At 59.5% G+C, this 17,543-nt stretch overlaps 3 protein-coding genes across 3 annotated transcripts; all 3 read right to left on the reverse strand.

Moving 5' to 3' along the window:
- Nucleotides 1–1,975: 1,975 nt before the first annotated feature.
- On the reverse strand, nucleotides 1,976–6,055 carry LOC147598853 (maestro heat-like repeat-containing protein family member 7). The gene is made up of 10 exons (XM_086760108.1): nucleotides 6,000–6,055; nucleotides 5,405–5,554; nucleotides 5,056–5,210; nucleotides 4,692–4,836; nucleotides 4,436–4,573; nucleotides 4,055–4,231; nucleotides 3,303–3,458; nucleotides 3,025–3,126; nucleotides 2,581–2,683; nucleotides 1,976–2,115 (listed from the first exon to the last, which is right to left on the reverse strand). Exons 2-10 carry the CDS (start codon nucleotides 5,489–5,491, stop codon nucleotides 1,976–1,978), a joined length of 1,203 nt encoding a protein of 400 aa, XP_086616234.1. The 5' UTR covers nucleotides 5,492–5,554; nucleotides 6,000–6,055.
- A 379-nt stretch (nucleotides 6,056–6,434) lies between these two features.
- LOC147598854 (maestro heat-like repeat family member 5) lies at nucleotides 6,435–9,571 on the reverse strand. The gene is made up of 9 exons (XM_086760109.1): nucleotides 9,480–9,571; nucleotides 9,039–9,325; nucleotides 8,450–8,529; nucleotides 8,120–8,245; nucleotides 7,902–7,981; nucleotides 7,666–7,786; nucleotides 7,249–7,338; nucleotides 6,935–7,039; nucleotides 6,435–6,716 (listed from the first exon to the last, which is right to left on the reverse strand). Exons 1-9 carry the CDS (start codon nucleotides 9,569–9,571, stop codon nucleotides 6,435–6,437), a joined length of 1,263 nt encoding a protein of 420 aa, XP_086616235.1.
- A 2,997-nt stretch (nucleotides 9,572–12,568) lies between these two features.
- LOC147598855 (uncharacterized) lies at nucleotides 12,569–15,585 on the reverse strand. The gene is made up of 7 exons (XM_086759997.1): nucleotides 15,530–15,585; nucleotides 14,935–15,084; nucleotides 14,586–14,740; nucleotides 14,222–14,366; nucleotides 13,966–14,103; nucleotides 13,585–13,761; nucleotides 12,569–12,988 (listed from the first exon to the last, which is right to left on the reverse strand). The coding sequence occupies exons 2-7, from the start codon at nucleotides 15,019–15,021 to the stop codon at nucleotides 12,779–12,781; spliced, it is 912 nt and encodes a 303-aa protein (XP_086616123.1). The 5' UTR covers nucleotides 15,022–15,084; nucleotides 15,530–15,585; the 3' UTR covers nucleotides 12,569–12,778.
- Between the last annotated feature and the right edge of the window lie 1,958 nt (nucleotides 15,586–17,543).

Below are 17,543 nucleotides of genomic sequence, written 5' to 3' on the forward strand. Positions count from 1 at the left end.
GCAGATTTTAAAGAAGGATGTACTGTGCAAAGTGTTACAAATTTAAAACAACATATTCCAATAGGATATGAACAATTGAGAGGAGAAGGTACTTATAGTAACCTGCTCCTGCAGGCACAGTTCACGTGGGAAGTGTGTACTCAAATTAGACATATTGCTCTTAGGGCAGTGAGAAAAATTCCAGCATCAAAGGGAGAAGGACCTCAATCTTTTGTTAATGTGCTGCAAGGAGCTAATGAGCCATATGCAGATTTTATAGATCGTCTGAAAGCTACCCTTTACCAATGTTAGCCAAGGATGGCCAGGCTGTTTATGAACTGTAGCAGCGACTGTCCTCCTGATTCAAGAAGCTCGTAAGCTGACAACAGGAGAGCGAATCACAGTTTATGTTCTGCATATGGTACTTTCTGCTCTGAAACAGAAAGGAGGTCACATCCTAAGCAGGATGCTCAAATATAAAATTGATGATTGGAACAATTACAAACAAGCACGAGAATAAAGCCTGCCGCTTTTTTAAATTCGATAACAGAAGAACCTATACCTGACCCAGAATTTGAGTTATTTACCGACGGAAGCAGCTTTGTGTGAAGTGGAAAGATTGGCTGGATGTGCAAAAGCAGCGACAAGCTCAGTTATCGATGCAAGGCCGCTTCCAGTGAATACCTCGGCACAAAAGGCTGCACCGATAGCCCCAAAATGGGCAGGAGATAAGAGTGAATCTCCGGACTGATTAAAGTATGGTCTTGGGGTAGTGCACGCTCATGGCGCCATATGGAAAGAGAGAGGAATGCTGACAGCACAAGGAACATCCATCAAACGCCGAGAAGAGATTTTGCAATTGCTTCAAGTGGTGCAGAAACCTATAGAAGTTGCAATAATGCGTTGCAGAGCCCACCGATTTGGGAATTCCCCAGTGAACACTGGAAAGAGATTAGCCAATCAAGCAGCTAAGGAGGTAGCAGAGAAAGGCATCATGGCAATAGTAGCAGTTAAAGAAATGAGATTCGAACAACAAACCCCAAACGACAGTAAGGTTGATCTGGAATTACCTAAATCACTTAATTCAAATGTGGGTGGAAAAGGATGGCTGGTGACTCCTAAGAATCAAGTTGTGGTCTCACCAGAGTTGATGCTTAGGATAATTGAAGAAAAACACAGAGAAACTCGTTGGGGAATAGAGGTAGTGATGAGCGATTTAAGGAGACAGGTGATTAGTGCTAGGAGGACAAAGTGAATGAAATCAGTACTAGAAAAGTGTGAGATTTGTTTATAGATTATATTTTCACACGAGAATGACGTTGCTATGCAGGGTTCTTCTAGGCTATATAGAAATTACTACTCTCTTATAAACTGACTTGATTTCTCTCATTTAATAATTTTATTCTGACTAGTCCTTTATTCTTCTAAATCTCCACTTCACTATTCAAAGTGTCATTAGATATTTATAGGATATAACTACACATATTCATACAATTTCCCTACTCTCCACTCCACTGCGCATGCTCAGTATTTTGAGTCAGTGGTCTCTGAGGGTCCTCTGGAGGGATGACATGAATATTCTTCCTCGATGTGTTCACTAGTTGACCTCTCACTCACTTCAGCTCCTGGTTAGTGCGCTCAGCTCAGGTAGAGCACTGAGCAAGGCACAACTATTTCACAACTAAGCATTTCCTAAGACGACGTGCCTATTGCTACGTGTCTTGTTATAAACGCCTTCAAACTGTCGAGATAGCCAGGGTACGAGTGGAGCCACCACTGTCTGGTACATGTAGAGTAGATAGCAGCACTATCTGGATATTTGATTTTTCCATCCCCTCTGTAACAGTGGGGTGACCAGAGCAGGGACCAGCCTTCCTGTGCCCTGGCCTCGCTGGGTGTCTCTCACACATCTGAAGGACGCCGTGGGTTTCGGCCTGTTGTTCCAGCTTTATTAAAATACAGCCACTTCCCCAAGAAGGCTGCACCTCTGCCTGGCTTAGCAGCAGCAGCAGCAGCAGAGTGCTCGCAGGGTGCGTCCTGATCTTGGCTTCTTCTTTGGAGACTTGAGGATGAGGATGGTCTGAGCTGCCAGGGATGAGATGGAGGGCTTGTGGTCTTTCACCAAGTTCTCAAGGGCTGCGCCAGAGAGAAACAGAGCTGAGATGAACGCCCGCGTCTGCAGAGACCCCCAGGCATCCCCTCCAGACCGTGCTCTCTACTCACCACTGCAGATCGCCCACACCATCTCTGGGCTTTGGTCCCTCAGGGGTGGCACGGCAAGCCCTAGGCACAGAGCTTTGTCAGACCTGCCGCTCCCCAGCGTGCTCCCCACAGCACAGTCCCCGTCCCTGCCAGCTGGGCTGCATGGCTGCCTCCCCCTCATCAGGGTTGACCCCAGGGAAGACCACCAGCCAAGGGGGCTGGGAGCAAGCAAGGCAGCCCCCAAGCCCACCTGCGCGGGCAGGGCTGGGAGAGGGAGGCCAAGGGCCTGCGCGGGACCGCTGGGGCTCTGGCAGCCACAGGGCTGCTCCTCGCTGCCAGTGCAGCAGCAAGGACTGGGGCCAGGCTGCCAAGAGAGGGACCCCGGGGGCTGCGGCTCACCGAGGAACCTGACGGCTGTCTCTCGCAAGGTGGCCTGAGCATCCTCCAGGTACGGCAGGCTCTGACGACAGTAGTCTTCAGCCCTGCTCCTGTCCCGCGCCAGCTGCAGGGAGCACAAGGGCATGGGCATGTCGCAGCCCCTCCCCACTTGGGCGGAGCAGTGCCTCCTCCCACACTCCCCCCAGGTTCCACCCCCCCCTGCCCACTCCCCCCAGCCCCGGGTGCTGAGAGCCCACCAGCCTGCATTGTGCAGGGAGGGGAGAGGGCCGTGGAGAAGAGCCCTTGGGGGCTCTGCTCCTGAGGACAGGGACCAAGGATGCAGCTCCAGGCTGCGGACTCCGGGCTGGAGCCAGGCAGGCGAGGCACAGCTGCAGAGCCCGCACCCCAGACACGGGGGGCAGCCCTCGTCCAGCCTGGGCCCAGGGGCTTGGGGGCTGTGCTCACCAAGCACTCTCCGATCCTCCATGTCTGCTGGGTCTGCAGCAGGTGGCTGAGTTCTTGCCACTTGAGCAGCTCTGCTGCAGCAAGGAGGGCTTCCCCGGAGACCTGCAGAGCAGCAGAAGCTGGGAGATGGCACCATGGTCTGGGGAAGGAGACCTGGCGTCCCTCTCCCCTTGGCTTTGTTCCTGGGGTGGTCCTGCCCTTAGGAAGCTGGGACGTGCCCCGCCTCAAACATCTGGGGGTCTCTTCCCTGCATCCCTGCTTAGCTTGGAAATCTGTACCTTGGCCACGCTCTGCACTTGGTCACTCATGTGGAAGAAGAGTGGGAGCAGGCCCATTCGCACTGGCACCTTCACCTGGCTCTTGTTCTTCCCCACCACAGCCTTCATGAGGTTTCCAAAGAGGCTGATGGAGAGCTCTCTCAGCTGGCTGAACTCCTGGTAGGGAGAAGCGCAGCAGCACTTCAGCAACACTAGCTCTCTGCCCACGGTGAGCAGAAACGTTAGCATGGCTGGGGTCAGGGGAGATGCGCCGGGGTCGGCTTCTGCACACCGGCATTGCGCGCCAAACCCGCAGCCACAGCTGAATGGCCCCGGGCTCGAGAAAGACCTCTCAAGAGAGTTCCTTCAGGCAGTGGCTGTGCCTCCAAGCGCTCCCCCAGCCACCCAGCACTCCCCACCAGCTGCACCAGCCTTGCTAGGGAAGAGCTCCCCACAGCCGGGCTGAGCAGGAGGTCCCCGGCAACACCTCCGTGGCACGCACCACTGGCTCCTCCTCAGCCCCTTTGCCGCGGAGTCTGCGGAGAACACGTGGTCCTGCCCGGCAGTGCAGCTCGGGGAGCCCTCGGGGCTCTGAGCGCAGCTGCCAGGGAGAAGCTGGGCTGGGCTGCAGAACCCAGAAGCCATCCCACAAGAGCCCGGGGCAGAGAGGACAGAAGGCCCTGCTTGGAGTGCTGCCTGCAGGGCTGGGCTGCAGGACAGCCATCATTGCCCCGTGCCCCTCCGTGGGGCTCAAGCTCCCACATCAGCCTTACATGGTCAAAGAGGGGCAGGAGCTTCTCCACCAGCTGCACAGCGATGGGGCTGGCCTCCTCCTTCCTCAGGCGACCCATCACATTTTGGAAGACCACCAGGGCCTTCCTCTTGATATCTTTGTTGCCGCCCTGCAGGACCTCCGTCATGTCTGGCAGGAGGACCTGCATTTTCCTTGCCTGTGTGAAAAAGAGAGTCACCATTCCTCTGAAAAGGTCTGCACCTGGAAAGCTCCCCAGGCAGCCACAGGGCCCACCACGGCAGGGAGGGCAATTGGAGCAGTCACCCCACCGCCTGACTGCCAGCCAAGGCCAAGCCACCGCCTTACCCACTGCCCCAGCCCCCGGCTGCCAACACGGCTCCCGTCATGACGCCCTGCTCACCATGTCAGCTCTCTCTGACAGTGTGACGAGGCCTGTGAGCACCAGCGAGAGCATCCCCGCGTTTGAACTCCTCAGAAACCTCTCGACTTTGTACATTGGCTCAAACACCTCATCTTCCAAATTACGGGAGGCCAGCAGCTGAAAGAAACCCAGCAGTCAGTGGCCGGCAGAGCTGGGGAGGCTCCCCGTGCCATGCAGCTCCTGGTTCCCACGGTCAGGGAGCACAAGGGCACCAAGGCTTTTTCTGGTAACTCACAGCCAAGGAAAGGAGGGAGGTTTGATCTGAGTAGGTGCAGAAGAATGTGTTCTGCGGGTCCTGGAGTTGGATGAACAGCTCCTTCAAAACGTTCTCCAAGGTCTCGGGTAAGGAGAAGATCACCTCCCACATGGCCAGGGCAGTGCTGCAAGACAGAGCGCTCTGTCAGCTGGGCTGCCTCGGCCACAGCAGCACGGCCCGGGACAGCCCCGCGGGACACAGACCCTGCCCCTCGGCTGGGATGCCCTGGGCAGCAGGAGAGGGCTGAGGTGGCGGTGTTCTCGGTGGGGCTGGCAGCCGGAGAGTCCCCGAACCCCTCTGCCCACAGGGAACAAGCCCTCAGGGTGCTTGTCAGGGCCAGTACCTGTCTCCTCGCGGAGCGATCTTCAGCATGGTGCTGACTGCCTCCCCAGGGCGCTTTCTAGCTATCAGGAGAAGCAGTGACTCCACGCTCTGCTGGGCTGGTGCCGTGCTGATCTCTTCCAGGTTTTCGTGGATGCAGCTCAGGATTGCTGGCACCTGGAGGGGACACAGGTGAGGATGGTGCTGCCACTGGGGTGCAGCCCTTTCCTCAGCTGCCCTTCCCATCCCTCTCTGCTGCCTTCACGTGTCTTCTGGTGCCCGATACAGCTGGGTTTGGGAGGGAGGGACGGAGGGAGCAAGAAGGCCTGACAGGGCTCAAGGGCAGGGCAATCCAGCCACCGGCCACTTACATCCATCTGCGACAAGTCAGGGTCTGCCATGACCTCATCCAGCATCTTTGTTGCCACCTCCTTGTCAAAGATGCTGCAGTCTGTCATGGCCTCGATGATGACGAGGACGATGTCTGTCCTCTCTGAAGGTCTGAGGTATATTAAAAAGGCCTATGGGAGGAAGGCAGGGAGCGAAGTCACGTCACCGCCAGCGCCCTGAGGGTGCTGTGGAGCTGGGCAGCGCGAGCAGCCGTGGCGAGAGATGCCCGGCAGTGCTGGCGGCAGTGCTGGCAGGAAAGCTGGCAGCAGGGGCTGCAGTCACTGCGCGGGGCAGGACGAGAAGAGAGGGCCCCCTGGTGAGGGAGGAGAGTTGGGCTGAGGGGCACAGTGTGCTGGCCCTCCAGAGAACCAGGGCTTGCTGGTGGCCAGGAGGGCTGGAGCTGCTGCTGGGACACTGCAGTGCAGCCCTGGCATCGTCCCTGCTCGGGGACAGCAGGAACCCTCTCCCCGGGAACAGTGAGGCTACGCCAGGCCTGCTGAGTCTGGGTGCCTTTGCTCACGCAAGTGCCCTGCCGACGCCACGGAGAAGTGTCCCAGCAAGGGGGAAGCTCATTACCGTGCCTCTGCTGGTGGCCACAGACGGAGAGGAGGTGGTCTGGTGTTCCCAGCAGAGCTGCTGTGCTTTCTCCTTTGGCCTTGACCTGCCTAAACAGCGGGAGAAACACAGAAGAGTCAATAAGACACAGCAGCTTTGCCAGCAAGCTCCCCAAAGCACCCAGAGATCTGCTTGCAGGACACAAGCGGTCAAGGAGATTTCTGGAGGGCGTCAGGAACAGCTTCTTGCTACAAACCCTGGAGGGAGCAGGTGGGGTGATGCACAGATGCACCTGCTCTTTGCTAACAGGGAAGACATGGCTTTGGGACATGGCAATCAAGAGCTGCTTTGGTGGCGTTCAAGATACTGAAAGGAGGGAGGAAGGAGAGCAGGAGACAGCAGATCCTGGACTTCAGGAGAGCACTCAGCTTCTGCAGCAGAATGACAGCTGGGAAGCTACGGGAAGCAGCTGTGAGGGGCAAAGGAGGAGAGGGAGAGAAGCCAACCCAATGGCAGATGTCTGTGTGCGGTGGGATGCAGCCCACCACAACTTCTCTTACTTTCTTGATTTTTCAGGAATGTATAGAGGTAATAGAGAGCCTCTGATGCTGGACGCTTTGTCACATCCTCCGAAGACCAGAAAAGGAAGAGCCGTCCCAGCAGCTGCCCCAGGACTGGGATCTGGATCTCTCTGTAGCTGACGGGGCCGTGTATTTCTCTGCCAAAGTGGTGCCAGGCCTGTGTGCGGGAGGCAGAACAGCAGCAGGGTTGAGGGCAGGCAGCTGGTGCCAAAGCCCTGGACACACCCTGGGGTGAGCCAGGGCTTCGCAGGGCCACGCCGGCCACAGCTCCCAAAGCAGCGACATGGGTGACAACCCCGCGTGGGGAGAGCTGCAGGCTGCTCTGGTGTGCAGTGAGGGGGAGACGGCCTGGCTGGAGGGTGCCTGGCTCCTTACCTCCAGCGAGGAATGCCTGCTCAGCAAACAGCTCAGTGAGCTAATCCTCTCCACAGCCCTCTCCCGCACCTCTGCTCTCTCAGAGTCGGTGAAGTTCAGCAGCATCTGGGGTGAGGTGAGAGAAGCTGCTGGTGAGCCCCGGCAGCAGACACCCGCTCCAGCACAAGCAGCGCGGGCTCAGCTCCTGAGCTGGACTCGCACAGTCCATGGCGGCTTCCTCAGCTCTCGAGCAAAGGTGCGGGCCGTCCGCTCAGGAGTGGACAATCCCTTCCCTGCAGGGTGAGGAACAGCCCCGCTCTTTGCACGTGCCAGACCTGGAAGATACTCTGCAGCTGCTCGCTGACTCTGCAGGCGGGAGCGCTGAGCACCAATGTCCACAGCATCTCGTCCACGGCAATCAGGGTCTGCAAGGAAGACAGAGTTGTGGCAGTGCCGCCTGCTGTCCCTCTCACCCCAGGAGACGAATGTGAACTCGTAGAGCCAAGGGAGGCCTCCTGCACTGCATCGCAGTGGCCGGGGGGGGGAGACCCAGGGACAGGCAATCTGCTGCAGGCAGAGCAGCCTGCGGCGCGGGACGTGGCCAGGCTTAGGGGAAGGGGACGAAAGGCTGAGGGTGGGAAAGCAAAGCCGAGACCCTGCCCTGCCTTGGCTCTCTGCTCATATCGCAGCACGGTGTGGCCAGGGAGCAGCCCAGAGGGGCTGGGGGCTCCTGTAGCTCACCCAGCACTTACCTGAGGGTAGAGAAAAATGCCCAGGCCACGGATTTTGGCGTTTGGTGGAAGGAAGAAGACACTGGAGAAGCAGGCTCGTAGGAGGCTGCTCTTTTTGCTCTCCAGCAGAATCCCCACTGAGCTGCAAAGAGGGAGAGGGGCCACTCAGACGGTGGTGTTGGGAGCAGAGCCTCAAGGCCTCGTGTAGGTGGACACGGACCTCTGGGACAGGGTCCCCACGAGGGATGGGCAGGTACCTCAATGCGGCAATGGCACCCATGGCTTTCTGCCGCATGGCCGTTTGCATTTTGTCCCTGGGCTCCTCTTCCAGCAGCACCTGCAGAGCACAACTGGGATGGGCCCTGGCAGCTGCCAGCACCCAGTGCCACCAGACCCTGGCCCTGCCCAGGCACTGTCCCCACAGGATGCCCGTGCTGGCCAGGCCCTTCCGCAGAGCCGTGGGGTTTCCCCTCACCTGGATCTTCTCTGCCAGCTGGTATCTGTGGCAGAAGACATCCAGGCCCTGACACAAGTCGTGCTGCTTGGCGGTTCGGCACAGGACGCAGATGCATTTAAGGAACTTCATCTTCAGGCGCTCCTCCTGGCAGGCGGGGACAGAGACAGAGAGATGGGGAGCGTGAGAGGGGACACACACGGCCGGCGGGACCGGAGCAGTGGGGGTGCAGTGCCATGCGGGAGAGCTGGGAGAAGCAGCCCTGCCCAGCCAGCACAGCTCCAGCAGCCCGGCAGCAGAGCCCCTGTCAGCAGAGGCCGGCGCTGGCACAGGTGAAATGGCCACGGTTACCTGCTGGGGGCTGCTGGCAAAGGCCTGGATGAAGTCCACAGTTGCCTGTTCCACGGCGTAGACAGGCAACCAGCTGTCATCTAAGGAAGGAGGAGAGCAGGGAGGGTGTGGAGAGGGGCCGGGGCCAGGAGAGAGCAGAGGCAGGAAATCTGCCCTGCGTCCAGCCCCTGCCCACTCCCTTGGCACAGTGTTCCTGTGCGTGCCAGGGCTGGAGGGTGCCCGGCAGACGGGCTGCCATGCTGGAGCACGGCGCGGCGGGGAAAGCCCCCAGTGCCCTGCGCTGAGGAACTCTCTTGCAGGTGGGCAGGAAAGGTCCCTGTCCCACAGGAGGGCTGCCTGCTGCCAGCCCAGCTGCCTCTGGCTGCCTGTGTCCGGAGCAGGAGCTGGGTCCCCTCTGCTCTCTCCCTCTTTGGGAGAGGCTGTGCTGGGGCCAGCTGCCAGCCCTGAGCATCCCTGTCATTCAGGCGGAATCGTGCCCCCCGCCCGCGGGACCCCTGCTGCCCACGTGCCGGGAAACGTGACGCTGGCGTGGAGCAGGGTGCGCTGGCTGGCCCCAGCCCTGCCCCGACCAAGATGGCCCCTCACTGACCAATCTGCAGTGGCTCCACCATCGACACCTCGTTGGGCTCCCACGGAGAGCTGCTCTCCTGGGACGTCTGGCCTCCCTCCCAGGCCACACTGGGGCAGCTGGGGGGCCTCTCTGCCATCCTGCGGGATGGAGGAAAGGAGTAGGAGTGGGGATGTGGGGGAAGCTTTGGAGAAAAGGCCTCGGCGCTGCGGGCTTCTGCCGGGGCCAGCAGGGTAAGACGTGGGCTCCTCGCGGGCTCCTCGCCAGCTCCGTGCTGCTGCCCTGTCCCGTTGCTGTCCTGCTGGACACTGAGGGCGAGGGGGGGCACAGCCGTGCTGACCGTATACGGTGGGGTGGGGTGTCGGAATGGGGAGGTCACAATAGACCCCACTGTGACACGCTGCCTGGGCCGGGAGCGGCAGGGTTCCATGGGGTGCAGCGGGCTGGCTCAGCCCTGGGCACCTGAGTGCTCTCAGGGTGCCCCCGGTCCACCCTTTGCCCTCACGTCCCCCCGGGACCTCCCTGTTGCCCTCTGCGCTGTCGCAGAGCCCCATGTTCAGACACCCCGGCGTGCCCACACGGCATCTCTTTGCTTTTGGTGCGCTGCAGAGCCCTGCCTCTCCCCCTCAACACCATTAAAGACTGAAAAATCACTCCAGCTTAACAGAAATCCTGCTTTTGGTCGCTTCCCTCTTCTCTTCCCCCTCCCCCACCAAAGAGGAAGAGCTCCTGCAGAAAAGGGGAAAAGGAGAATGAAACTTCTTCCCCTGAGTTTGCCCTCTGAGGACTGGGAAGATCCCGGAAATGGAGATTCCAGTCTCCCCGGATTTCTCCTCTGTCTGGCTTGTGACCATGGTGGAGACCGGCCCCTCACAATCAGAGCCCTTCCCCGGCCCTGACCATCTCTTCCAGCACTGGCCCACCCAGGACCCCTCCTGGGGCCTTGTGTTAGTTTTCTGTAGTGGGGCGGGGGGCAGGGGCGCGGGTTGGGGGCTGCGTTGGCAGTTTCTGTAAGAAGCTGCTAGAAGTTGTTTCCCCTTTGTCCGGCGTGCTCGGCCGGGCCCAGGGCTGATCCGCTGCTGGCCAAGGCCGAGCCAATTCATAGCACAATGTTCCTGGATAACGCCTCTGCGATAAGGTATTTAAGAAGCGGAAAACAGAAAAAAAGTAGAGAAGATGTGAAGCAGCTGAGCGGGGTCAGAGAGGGGGAGGCGCGAGCCTTGTGGGCCTTGCGGCCCTCACCCTCTGGCCTCCCGCCGGGTGGCCGACCGGGCCGGACTCGGCCCGGCGCGGCTGCAAGGAGTGGAGAGGAGATGAGATGTGAAGAGAATCTGAGAGGCGTCTGCCTGCCTGTTGTGAAGGATTTCTGGTGAAAGAAATCCTGGTGGGAGCTGTAGAGTGGGGCAGTTGAATTCTGAGGGATCCAGTCCTACCACAGGGAGAACTGGAAGCCAACAAGATCAGGCAGAACAGGGAGTGGTTTAAGCCACCCACCCCTCCCCAACGAGCGGTAGGGGAACAAACCGGGGATGAGGTTGGGGGTGTGGTAGAGGAATGGATAAAATAACTGCAATAGGAGAGAGATTGGGAAAAATCAGTGTGCAAAGTGCAAAGAAGAAAGGCCCTGGAAAAACGAATGTCCCTATTCTGAAGAAAAATCAAGACCGGCAGCACAGCAGATGCCTTTGTCAGACGTATGAAGAGGACGGGGGAGAATTCCCCAGCAGAAGCCCTGGTTACAATCCAGCTGGGGACCCAAACCCCGGATTTTCTAGTTGATGCTGGAGCTACCTATTCAGTTACTTGTAGAGGAAAATGGAGTAAAAAGCATGTAGACATTATTGGTGCCACAGGGAAAGCTGAAAAGAAATTTTTCTTTCTTTCACCCTTTAACTTTTACGGTGTGCGAACAATGGGGAATTTGCCAATTTTTATACAGAGCAGAGTGTCCTGTTCCCTTACTGGGGCAAGATTTATTGAGCAAATCGGAAGCACAAATTAGTTTTAAAAACGGTGAAATTCAGTTAAATATTCCTGAATGAAAAGCAAGCCAGAGGGAAAGAGTGAATATTCTTCCTCGCTGTGTTCACTAGTTGACCTCTCGCTCACTTCAGCTCCTGATTAGTGCGCTCAGCTCAGGTAGAGCACTTAGCAAGGCACAACTATTTCACAACTAAGCATTTCCTAAGACGACGTGCCTATTGCTACGTGTCTTGTTATAAACGCCTTCAAACTGTCGAGATAGCCAGGGTACGAGTGGAGCCACCACTGTCTGGTACATGTAGAGTAGATAGCAGCACTATCTGGATATTTGATTTTTCCATCCCCTCTGTAACAGTGGGGTGACCAGAGCAGGGACCAGCCTTCCTGTGCCCTGGCCTCGCTGGGTGTCTCTCACACATCTGAAGGACGCCGTGGGTTTCGGCCTGTTGTTCCAGCTTTATTAAAATACAGCCACTTCCCCAAGAAGGCTGCACCTCTGCCTGGCTTAGCAGCAGCAGCAGCAGCAGAGTGCTCGCAGGGTGCGTCCTGATCTTGGCTTCTTCTTTGGAGACTTGAGGATGAGGATGGTCTGAGCTGCCAGGGATGAGATGGAGGGCTTGTGGTCTTTCACCAAGTTCTCAAGGGCTGCGCCAGAGAGAAACAGAGCTGAGATGAACGCCCGCGTCTGCAGAGACCCCCAGGCATCCCCTCCAGACCGTGCTCTCTACTCACCACTGCAGATCGCCCACACCATCTCTGGGCTTTGGTCCCTCAGGGGTGGCACGGCAAGCCCTAGGCACAGAGCTTTGTCAGACCTGCCGCTCCCCAGCGTGCTCCCCACAGCACAGTCCCCGTCCCTGCCAGCTGGGCTGCATGGCTGCCTCCCCCTCATCAGGGTTGACCCCAGGGAAGACCACCAGCCAAGGGGGCTGGGAGCAAGCAAGGCAGCCCCCAAGCCCACCTGCGCGGGCAGGGCTGGGAGAGGGAGGCCAAGGGCCTGCGCGGGACCGCTGGGGCCCTGGCAGCCACAGGGCTGCTCCTCGCTGCCAGTGCAGCAGCAGGGACTGGGGCCAGGCTGCCAAGAGAGGGACCCCGGGGGCTGCGGCTCACCGAGGAACCTGACGGCTGTCTCTCGCAAGGTGGCCTGAGCATCCTCCAGGTACGGCAGGCTCTGACGACAGTAGTCTTCAGCCCTGCTCCTGTCCCACGCCAGCTGCAGGGAGCACAAGGGCATGGGCATGTCGCAGCCCCTCCCCACTTGGGCGGAGCAGTGCCTCCTCCCACACTCCCCCCAGGTTCCACCCCCCCCTGCCCACTCCCCCCAGCCCCGGGTGCTGAGAGCCCACCATCCTGCATTGTGCAGGGAGGGGAGAGGGCCGTGGAGAAGAGCCCTTGGGGGCTCTGCTCCTGAGGACAGGGACCAAGGATGCAGCTCCAGGCTGCGGACTCCGGGCTGGAGCCAGGCAGGCGAGGCACAGCTGCAGAGCCCGCACCCCAGACACGGGGGGCAGCCCTCGTCCAGCCTGGGCCCAGGGGCTTGGGGGCTGTGCTCACCAAGCACTCTCCGATCCTCCATGTCTGCTGGGTCTGCAGCAGGTGGCTGAGTTCTTGCCACTTGAGCAGCTCTGCTGCAGCAAGGAGGGCTTCCCCGGAGACCTGCAGAGCAGCAGAAGCTGGGAGATGGCACCATGGTCTGGGGAAGGAGACCTGGCGTCCCTCTCCCCTTGGCTTTGTTCCTGGGGTGGTCCTGCCCTTAGGAAGCTGGGACGTGCCCCGCCTCAAACATCTGGGGGTCTCTTCCCTGCATCCCTGCTTAGCTTGGAAATCTGTACCTTGGCCACGCTCTGCACTTGGTCACTCATGTGGAAGAAGAGTGGGAGCAGGCCCATTCGCACTGGCACCTTCACCTGGCTCTTGTTCTTCCCCACCACAGCCTTCATGAGGTTTCCAAAGAGGCTGATGGAGAGCTCTCTCAGCTGGCTGAACTCCTGGTAGGGAGAAGCGCAGCAGCACTTCAGCAACACTAGCTCTCTGCCCACGGTGAGCAGAAATGTTAGCATGGCTGGGGTCAGGGGAGATGCGCCGGGGTCGGCTTCTGCACACCGGCATTGCGCGCCAAACCCGCAGCCACAGCTGAATGGCCCCGGGCTCGAGAAAGACCTCTCAGGAGAGTTCCTTCAGGCAGTGGCTGTGCCTCCAAGCGCTCCCCCAGCCACCCAGCACTCCCCGCCAGCTGCACCAGCCTTGCTAGGGAAGAGCTCCCCACAGCCGGGCTGAGCAGGAGGTCCCCGGCAACACCTCCGTGGCACGCACCACTGGCTCCTCCTCAGCCCCTTTGCCGCGGAGTCTGCGGAGAACACGTGGTCCTGCCCGGCAGCGCAGCTCGGGGAGCCCTCGGGGCTCTGAGCGCAGCTGCCAGGGAGAAGCTGGGCTGGGCTGCAGAACCCAGAAGCCATCCCACAAGAGCCCGGGGCAGAGAGGACAGAAGGCCCTGCTTGGAGTGCTGCCTGCAGGGCTGGGCTGCAGGACAGCCATCATTGCCCCGTGCCCCTCTGTGGGGCTCAAGCTCCCACATCAGCCTTACATGGTCAAAGAGGGGCAGGAGCTTCTCCACCAGCTGCACAGCGATGGGGCTGGCCTCCTCCTTCCTCAGGCGACCCATCACATTTTGGAAGACCACCAGGGCCTTCCTCTTGATATCTTTGTTGCCGCCCTGCAGGACCTCCGTCATGTCTGGCAGGAGGACCTGCATTTTCCTTGCCTGTGTGAAAAAGAGAGTCACCATTCCTCTGAAAAGGTCTGCACCTGGAAAGCTCCCCAGGCAGCCACAGGGCCCACCACGGCAGGGAGGGCAATTGGAGCAGTCACCCCACCGCCTGACTGCCAGCCAAGGCCAAGCCACCGCCTTACCCACTGCCCCAGCCCCCGGCTGCCAACACGGCTCCCGTCATGACGCCCTGCTCACCATGTCAGCTCTCTCTGACAGTGTGACGAGGCCTGTGAGCACCAGCGAGAGCATCCCCGCGTTTGAACTCCTCAGAAACCTCTCGACTTTGTACATTGGCTCAAACACCTCATCTTCCAAATTACGGGAGGCCAGCAGCTGAAAGAAACCCAGCAGTCAGTGGCCGGCAGAGCTGGGGAGGCTCCCCGTGCCATGCAGCTCCTGGTTCCCACGGTCAGGGAGCACAAGGGCACCAAGGCTTTTTCTGGTAACTCACAGCCAAGGAAAGGAGGGAGGTTTGATCTGAGTAGGTGCAGAAGAATGTGTTCTGCGGGTCCTGGAGTTGGATGAACAGCTCCTTCAAAACGTTCTCCAAGGTCTCAGGTAAGGAGAAGATCACCTCCCACATGGCCAGGGCAGTGCTGCAAGACAGAGCGCTCTGTCAGCTGGGCTGCCTCGGCCACAGCAGCACGGCCCGGGACAGCCCCGCGGGACACAGACCCTGCCCCTCGGCTGGGATGCCCTGGGCAGCAGGAGAGGGCTGAGGTGGCGGTGTTCTCGGTGGGGCTGGCAGCCGGAGAGTCCCCGAACCCCTCTGCCCACAGGGAACAAGCCCTCAGGGTGCTTGTCAGGGCCAGTACCTGTCTCCTCGCGGAGCGATCTTCAGCATGGTGCTGACTGCCTCCCCAGGGCGCTTTCTAGCTATCAGGAGAAGCAGTGACTCCACGCTCTGCTGGGCTGGTGCCGTGCTGATCTCTTCCAGGTTTTCGTGGATGCAGCTCAGGATTGCTGGCACCTGGAGGGGACACAGGTGAGGATGGTGCTGCCACTGGGGTGCAGCCCTTTCCTCACCTGCCCTTCCCATCCCTCTCTGCTGCCTTCACGTGTCTTCTGGTGCCCGATACAGCTGGGTTTGGGAGGGAGGGACGGAGGGAGCAAGAAGGCCTGACAGGGCTCAAGGGCAGGGCAATCCAGCCACCGGCCACTTACATCCATCTGCGACAAGTCAGGGTCTGCCATGACCTCATCCAGCATCTTTGTTGCCACCTCCTTGTCAAAGATGCTGCAGTCTGTCATGGCCTCGATGATGACGAGGACGATGTCTGTCCTCTCTGAAGGTCTGAGGTATATTAAAAAGGCCTATGGGAGGAAGGCAGGGAGCGAAGTCACGTCACCGCCAGCGCCCTGAGGGTGCTGTGGAGCTGGGCAGCGCGAGCAGCCGTGGCGAGAGATGCCCGGCAGTGCTGGCGGCAGTGCTGGCAGGAAAGCTGGCAGCAGGGGCTGCAGTCACTGCGCGGGGCAGGACGAGAAGAGAGGGCCCCCTGGTGAGGGAGGAGAGTTGGGCTGAGGGGCACAGTGTGCTGGCCCTCCAGAGAACCAGGGCTTGCTGGTGGCCAGGAGGGCTGGAGCTGCTGCTGGGACACTGCAGTGCAGCCCTGGCATCGTCCCTGCTCGGGGACAGCAGGAACCCTCTCCCCGGGAACAGTGAGGCTACGCCAGGCCTGCTGAGTCTGGGTGCCTTTGCTCACACAAGTGCCCTGCCGACGCCACGGAGAAGTGTCCCAGCAAGGGGGAAGCTCATTACCGTGCCTCTGCTGGTGGCCACAGACGGAGAGGAGGTGGTCTGGTGTTCCCAGCAGAGCTGCTGTGCTTTCTCCTTTGGCCTTGACCTGCCTAAACAGCGGGAGAAACACAGAAGAGTCAATAAGACACAGCAGCTTTGCCAGCAAGCTCCCCAAAGCACCCAGAGATCTGCTTGCAGGACACAAGCGGTCAAGGAGATTTCTGGAGGGCGTCAGGAACAGCTTCTTGCTACAAACCCTGGAGGGAGCAGGTGGGGTGATGCACAGATGCACCTGCTCTTTGCTAACAGGGAAGACATGGCTTTGGGACATGGCAATCAAGAGCTGCTTTGGTGGCGTTCAAGATACTGAAAGGAGGGAGGAAGGAGAGCAGGAGACAGCAGATCCTGGACTTCAGGAGAGCACTCAGCTTCTGCAGCAGAATGACAGAATGAAGCTACGGGAAGCAGCTGTGAGGGGCAAAGGAGGAGAGGGAGAGAAGCCAACCCAATGGCAGATGTCTGTGTGCGGTGGGATGCAGCCCACCACAACTTCTCTTACTTTCTTGATTTTTCAGGAATGTATAGAGGTAATAGAGAGCCTCTGATGCTGGACGCTTTGTCACATCCTCCGAAGACCAGAAAAGGAAGAGCCGTCCCAGCAGCTGCCCCAGGACTGGGATCTGGATCTCTCTGTAGCTGACGGGGCCGTCTATTCCTCTGCCAAAGTGGTGCCAGGCCTGTGTGCGGGAGGCAGAACAGCAGCAGGGTTGAGGGCAGGCAGCTGGTGCCAAAGCCCTGGACACACCCTGGGGTGAGCCAGGGCTTCGCAGGGCCACGCCGGCCACAGCTCCCAAAGCAGCGACATGGGTGACAACCCCGCATGGGGAGAGCTGCAGGCTGCTCTGGTGTGCAGTGAGGGGGAGACGGCCTGGCTGGAGGGTGCCTGGCTCCTTACCTCCAGCGAGGAATGCCTGCTCAGCAAACAGCTCAGTGAGCTAATCCTCTCCACAGCCCTCTCCCGCACCTCTGCTCTCTCAGAGTCGGTGAAGTTCAGCAGCATCTGGGGTGAGGTGAGAGAAGCTGCTGGTGAGCCCCGGCAGCAGACACCCGCTCCAGCACAAGCAGCGCGGGCTCAGCTCCTGAGCTGGACTCGCACAGTCCATGGCGGCTTCCTCAGCTCTCGAGCAAAGGTGCGGGCCGTCCACTCAGGAGTGGACAATCCCTTCCCTGCAGGGTGAGGAACAGCCCCGCTCTTTGCACGTGCCAGACCTGGAAGATACTCTGCAGCTGCTCGCTGACTCTGCAGGCGGGAGCGCTGAGCACCAATGTCCACAGCATCTCGTCCACGGCAATCAGGGTCTGCAAGGAAGACAGAGTTGTGGCAGTGCCGCCTGCTGTCCCTCTCACCCCAGGAGACGAATGTGAACTCGTAGAGCCAAGGGAGGCCTCCTGCACTGCATCGCAGTGGCCGGGGGGGGGAGACCCAGGGACAGGCAATCTGCTGCAGGCGGAGCAGCCTGCGGCGCGGGACGTGGCCAGGCTTAGGGGAAGGGGACGAAAGGCTGAGGGTGGGAAAGCAAAGCCGAGACCCTGCCCTGCCTTGGCTCTCTGCTCATATCGCAGCACGGTGTGGCCAGGGAGCAGCCCAGAGGGGCTGGGGGCTCCTGTAGCTCACCCAGCACTTACCTGAGGGTAGAGAAAAATGCCCAGGCCACGGATTTTGGCGTTTGGTGGAAGGAAGAAGACACTGGAGAAGCAGGCTCGTAGGAGGCTGCTCTTTTTGCTCTCCAGCAGAATCCCCACTGAGCTGCAAAGAGGGAGAGGGGCCACTCAGACGGTGGTGTTGGGAGCAGAGCCTCAAGGCCTCGTGTAGGTGGACACGGACCTCTGGGACAGGGTCCCCAGGAGGGATGGGCAGGTACCTCAATGCGGCAATGGCACCCATGGCTTTCTGCCGCATGGCCGTTTGCATTTTGTCCCTGGGCTCCTCTTCCAGCAGCACCTGCAGAGCACAACTGGGATGGGCCCTGGCAGC

The sequence above is a fragment of the Chlamydotis macqueenii genome, chromosome 15 (assembly GCF_036417535.1).
Source record: "Chlamydotis macqueenii isolate bChlMac1 chromosome 15, bChlMac1.mat, whole genome shotgun sequence".
Lineage (NCBI taxonomy): Eukaryota > Metazoa > Chordata > Aves > Otidiformes > Otididae > Chlamydotis > Chlamydotis macqueenii.